At 36.0% G+C, this 6,385-nt stretch overlaps 1 protein-coding gene across 1 annotated transcript; it reads right to left on the reverse strand.

Moving 5' to 3' along the window:
* Positions 1-3,208: 3,208 nt before the first annotated feature.
* On the reverse strand, positions 3,209-5,791 carry LOC117100968 (angiopoietin-1 receptor-like). Its single transcript, XM_033240804.1, has 4 exons — positions 5,785-5,791; positions 4,701-5,000; positions 4,021-4,284; positions 3,209-3,398 (listed from the first exon to the last, which is right to left on the reverse strand). Exons 1-4 carry the CDS (start codon positions 5,789-5,791, stop codon positions 3,256-3,258), a joined length of 714 nt encoding a protein of 237 aa, XP_033096695.1. The 3' UTR covers positions 3,209-3,255.
* Between the last annotated feature and the right edge of the window lie 594 nt (positions 5,792-6,385).

Genomic DNA, 6,385 nt, shown 5'->3' on the forward strand with positions numbered 1-6,385 from the left:
CTTTTCAGTAAACTTCTATTCTTCATATCCACACTTATTTGCTCAATATGGTAATACATGGTACAACACAAGATTTAAATGTTTCACTCCATTCATTTTTTTTTTCCAATTGTTCAGTCTTATGATCACATTCTTAAATATCTATCTCGCTTAGGAATACAACAATCAGCCTTCTTACCGCCTCTTTGTAGAACTGAACGTTTCAAACCTTTCTTTCATATTCTCTAAATGTCTATCCGCCTTCTGCCAACAATTCCTCCATTTGTACTACTATGCTACATTTATCTATTGTTTAATTTTTTTAATGATTTTTTTGGCCATTGCAAATATATATTGATGAATATAAATGTAATGTTTCTTGTATGGCAGAAAATAATCGACTGATGGCTTTTGGAGCAAATGAAAATTTAATTGAAAGATTAGACATTGGTAGATAAAAATGCTACCATGGGAATATGCAAGTGTCAGTTGAAAGCCTTTTAGCATAACCTAATTTTGCTTTGTCCAACAGTGTTTGATTCTCAGGTCTGTATTCAAGTGTTCCTGTAACTATCTGATTTTCTAGTGTACAAAAGCTTATGTAGGACTTTATAAATCCATCTTCGGGACAGAAAAACAAATGATTATTAAACGTATCCTTCATTTCTAAGTTGGCCTTGTGCACAGACCTGGTAGATGTTGGCGAACAGGTTGATTTAGACACCTTCGCAGGGATCATTTCTTTAAAAATGCCATTGTATTTTGGTGGTTCATGCACACCAAAAGACACTATGGTTTCTTTGAAATTTGTTTTCCACTTTCTGAACCAGGTCAAATGTCATATGCCCTCCATACTCAAACTCCTGTCAGGGGCGGATTTAGGGGAAGATGGCCGGCCCAGCGGCCCCCCCCCCACCTTTTTTTTGGGAGGTAAATAAAAGAAAAAAAATAAAGAAAATAAAAAATTATAGCCCAGACACCTCAAATGGTATTTTTGGGCGTCTAGAACACAAAAATTTCGCGGACCCCTAGGTCAGTGTTGTCTCGATCAGCCCGACTTTCGGGCCCCCCTCCCTTTTCTTGGATATCTCTGGATCCGCCCCTGCCTGTAGTTGTAAATTCAAAATTATTAAGAAGGCTTATACCATCCCACTTGCAGTTCTTCATATGTTGTAACATTTGAGAATGTAGGAACAACCTTTTACTGTATATCTGATTCTAAAGCATGTTTCTTGTTTTTAAAACCATCTACAATGACATGAACTTCCTTTGCATAAATTTGCACATTTACCCTCGTCTTTTCAGCAATTTCTTTTGTTGCAAGTAGTGTAGTTGTACAGTGGTAGCAGCCAGCATTGTTGTGTCTTAAATATACAGATGTAAGCTTAGGAAGCACACTCTTTAGCCATGAAACTATTATATCTTTCATCGTCGCTGTTCTGGGCTTGTGTTTGGAACACTGCAATGCAACAAAAATGTGGCAAGATATTCATTTTCCTACAAATCTGCTCGATATTCTCTGAATGCTGTAATCGGACCACCATCTGGGACATAGGGCTTCTTGTCGGGCGAATCCTGGCACCACCCCTACCCCGACCACATATTAGGTTTATATTTTTTCACGATGATTCCTGACTTGTCCCGACAAGAAGGGATAGGGGTGTTGCATGATGTGGTTAGGGAGGAGAAGGTGTTATTCAGAGACTGGCATTCCCAGGCAGGTTAAGGTGCTGTGTCCAACTGGTGACACCACTGACAGAAATTGGTATGTATGTGAAATTATTATAAACTCGCCTTAAAAACTACTGTAAAATGAAATTACTGTATACCTAGCTAGGCCTAGGCCCTATGCCTACGAAATTTTTTCAAAGAAATTTGCTAAAATAAAATAAAAATATATACGTATATATGTATACACGTATACATATATACGTATATATACGTATAATATACATGCGTATATATATACACACGCGTATGTATGTACACGCGTATATATGTACACACGCGCGTATATACATATATATATATACATGTATACGTATATATATGTATACGTATATATATATATACGTGTATACGTATATATACACGTGTATACGTATATATATGTACGTATATATATATACACGTATATATATATATAGGGCCTATATACTTTTTAAGTCATGTATCATGCATAGGAACGTTGACGCCTGCAAGGTTCTGGTTTTAAATACCCACATTTTTTAAACTGGAATTCTCTAAGAGAGCATTAGAACTATCTATTTGTAGAAAATCAGTTCTAAAAAAGCACCACTTTGAGGTTTATGAGCAATTAAAGTTTGGAAGTTTTCATAATTTGAAAAAAAAAAAAAAAAAATACCCCCTTTTAAAAACATGGTATCTCCCAACTACGAAATCCAAAAAAAATATTTAAAAATATGCAACAGATACCCAAGTATTGACCTTATACACACACTTATTATTTTTGATGAATAAACCATAAGGATATCAGAAATATTGTATCAAATTATTAACATTGAAAACAAATTGCAAAAAATACAAATTTACCCGTTGCCATGGAAATATACGCACAAAGTGAATAAAACTTCATATTTGATTTCTTTTAAGAAAGGTATAGCCATGTTCAAAATTTGAAAGAAATCCATTTTTTGAGTGTGCCACTATTTTTGAAATTTCTTTGATTTTTACAGACAACTGCTCTTAACTTTTTTTTTTCTCTTTACTCATTGCAATTTATATATAATTGATCGTTTGATTTGTATGTGTTTTTGTTTGATTTTATGATGTTTTGAATGTATTTTATCTCTAAGTCTCGGAGGTTTTCTAAAATTGAACTCGAGACTTTTTGCATACATGGTGAACGTCACACCCAATAGACATTAAGGTGATTCAAGCGTCTGGTAGCATCTAAGCGTCTTTCGCTTTTTCAACGTGTCTGATGTCACTAGTTTAATATAACGCTAATTAATATTGCACGTGATCAAACTGCCAGAGAAAAGATACGCCCTCTTCTGTGCATTATTTTTAGCTTGCTGGATCTCAATTCACATAACTTACATAAACTGATTTAATGTCACGGAAAACAAAGCAAGAAGTTAAGTTTTAATTTATCATTGCACTATTCGAAATTTACATGAAATTATCGCAAGACGGTTTAGAGTTTTTTTTTATATTATATCATTAGTTTGCTGTAATGAGGCCACACAGGACTAACTATGAAAATAATAATGCTATTCCTCCTCAATTGTGATTTCGATCGTATAAAACCGATTACTCACCAATCTCACAGTTAACCCCTCGGAATCCTGGCGGACAAATACACGTTCCTGTAGCATGATCACATACACCTCCATTCGAACAATCGTTGCATGTCTGATCGCACAATGGGGGATTCCATTTTCCATCTTCGCATTCTAATTACACATAAGAAATATGATATGAGAGTAGCCCACTTTGCCTAATATTTGTAATTTTGCCAGATGTCATACAGCGAAAAATCGAGTATGCTTCTATGTTTTAGGATATGGTTTAATCCAGGGAACAGTTAAATTTCACTGTTCCCTGTTTCAATCATTGCTTGTACTTGTTAGCATTACAGCAAGCTATAAGAAATGCTAAAGTCAATTTCAATGAAACATTTATTTATTATTATTTATTTAAAAATTAGTTGTACCAGAAAGTTGAACAATCTAAAGTTCAAAACATGTAAACGCCTATTGTACACATCGAAGGCCAAATTCTGCCCCAGAGCATACATTTAGATAACATAAAACCAGAAACTTTCATTTCACAGAATATTATTTATCTAAATTAAACCACATCCATGAATAAACAGGCATTGTGTTTAACTTATAGGGAAATGATACACTATCCTCCAGGACGGAGTTACATCTCGTCAGAGAATTGATAACAACTCCCTGCTCTCGTCGACGTTGTACGATCGCTAACTCTCACGCCATTGTTAATCATGAAATAGAACTGCGGCGTATGTACACATTTTTTTTTTAAAACATTAACGTCTATGAAAGCTTTTACCTCTGACAATAAGTAGAGTTAATGCTCCTAGAGAGCGACTGTTGTTTGGGTAGGCTTCATAAACACCAGAATCGATAACATCGGCACTTAAGATAGTGTACGTCTGTTGCATGGCCAGGCTAACGTTGATCTTGGAGGGATGCAGTTCGACATTGTTGCGTCTCCATACAATTTGATCAAATGTTTGTCCAGTCATTCTCATCACAACATCAACGCGATCACCTTTGTTGACTGTCATCGATAACTTCATTGGAAAAACAATTCCTAAGAGCAAACAAAACACATGTGACTCGGGAACTATTAAATTATATAATTATATTACATAATATGCCCTTTACTTTATTTTTACTTGCACCAGACACATTGTAAGTATTGAAGGAACATTGCACAGAGTATAAAGTTAGAAGCACCACACTGAATGGATGGACATTATATAGAACTTAAAATAGAACTTTAAATAGAATAAAATTTATTGCCGTTGACACAATTTACTACCTAGCTAATCTTCATGTTTATATTTTGTAAGAAATGAAAGACTGGAAAACAATTAGAAATATTTTTATTGTATTTTGGAACAAAACTTTTCTTCAGCCAAATAATGATTTTAATATTTTCATGCATAAATGAAATTGTATGATTAAAATGAATAAAGTATATTACCATGTTACTGGGTGTCTTACCATTTGATGCTGTCTTGATAGTCTGCACTCGAATATCGCTACCAGTCGCCGAGCACTCAAACACTCCAGCCCTGCTGGCACCTAGATCCTCGCCCCAGCGTACCATCACACTGCCAACACCTTCAGTATAATTTAACGTTGCAGGTGCTGGTAAATTTTGTCCATATCCATTATCGTAAGAACGATTGATTTCGAGTTGTGAAGGTACGTAATATTCACTAGTGTCCAAACACCTGAGAAGAGTTTGTCTGCTACCGAAGCGTGGCGTAGCATTTATCAGAGTTACACTCTTACAAAAATCTGAAAGAAAATGTCCATTAAAAATTATCATCAGGGTAGTTATAAGTCACAATAAGTAAATGCTAGCAGATCGAGTCATAATCTCAACTGCATCCGATACAAACACATCTCTCATAGATATGGCAATTTAAACAAATTTCCAGGCGTAAGACTTTTGTAAACTTCTATTCCGTCGCTCGCCCGCCCGCGATTTTTTCCGTACGAAACATTTGCATGAAACTCCACTCGGGTCGTCTCGGATTGATTCGACTCGAGTTTGATACGAACAATAGCAGGCACTTCCCAATGTCGCGACGTTCGAGTATTCTATTACCTTTACTGTACTGTTCTTTACATATGTTTACCTACGGTAGGCCTATGAAATCTTACCGATTTATGGGATGTAGGCTACTGTAACTAACTGTGAGCTTCTTGTATGTTTGTTATCAAATGTACTACAACAACAGCAGCTAGTACCCCCTTCTATAGTAGTACCAGTGGTAAATAGGTACATTCCTATCAAAGGCTAGAGCAAAAGAGGTTAAACTAGTTGGCCTAGTTACAAGCTGAGTTAGGTCCTACCTGCTAGCCCCCCCTCCCCCAGACTAGGCCCCTAGGCCTGACACAACAGTCACGCTTCGCATGCTGAAATTTTGAAACAGATTTAAAACATGAAATTAAAATGGGACAGTGAATATTAAATATAATATCATATATTATATAATATCACTCCGGCTTTAATGAACTTGGTGTAACATGGTGATTCACGTACAATTGTAAATTTATTTTCGAAGGCGATAATTGCCTTCCATACTACATCGTCTTTCTTTTTATCTTTCTCTTTTACGCGGTTCAGTAAAACTAAATTACCAAAGCTAGCTACTAAAGTTATAAAACTATCAAGATTATAAAATATTTAGGAAATTTGCACTTTGAAGTGCCATCACTGGGTAGAGTGATCGTACTGTTTGGTTATTGTGAACGTATTTCTCAGGAGCTGCAAAGCCGGGTTTTTTTTTTCTGATTGGAAAATAAAAGAATTTAAGATCGGCAATGGTGTTGTCATCTTTTTCCTGTTTACATTTGGCGTAGTCGGCAGGATTTTCTATCCAGAGACCCCGGTTGCAGTGATCAACGTGTTACTTTAGAGCAATGGCAGAAGACTTGGAACAATGGTTGGCGGAGGTGGAAATTCTCTTGGAAGGCATGAAGGTAGCGATGGAAGCGAAAGATGCTGAATTGTCAGTGGCAGCTGCTCAAGCTCAAGCCTTAAAAAGTGAGGTAGACCATCTTAAAACCATGCAGGGAAATGCTGATGTGGTTGATGTAATTCCACCTGTCTCACCTGCCAACTCAGAATCAACTGTTAGTCAAGGGTCATCTAAGTTAGTGTATTTGTCCACAGG

The sequence above is a fragment of the Anneissia japonica genome, unplaced genomic scaffold, assembly GCF_011630105.1.
Source record: "Anneissia japonica isolate Jap-2015-1 unplaced genomic scaffold, ASM1163010v1 scaffold1632_len6649_cov131, whole genome shotgun sequence".
Classification (NCBI taxonomy): domain Eukaryota; kingdom Metazoa; phylum Echinodermata; class Crinoidea; order Comatulida; family Comatulidae; genus Anneissia; species Anneissia japonica.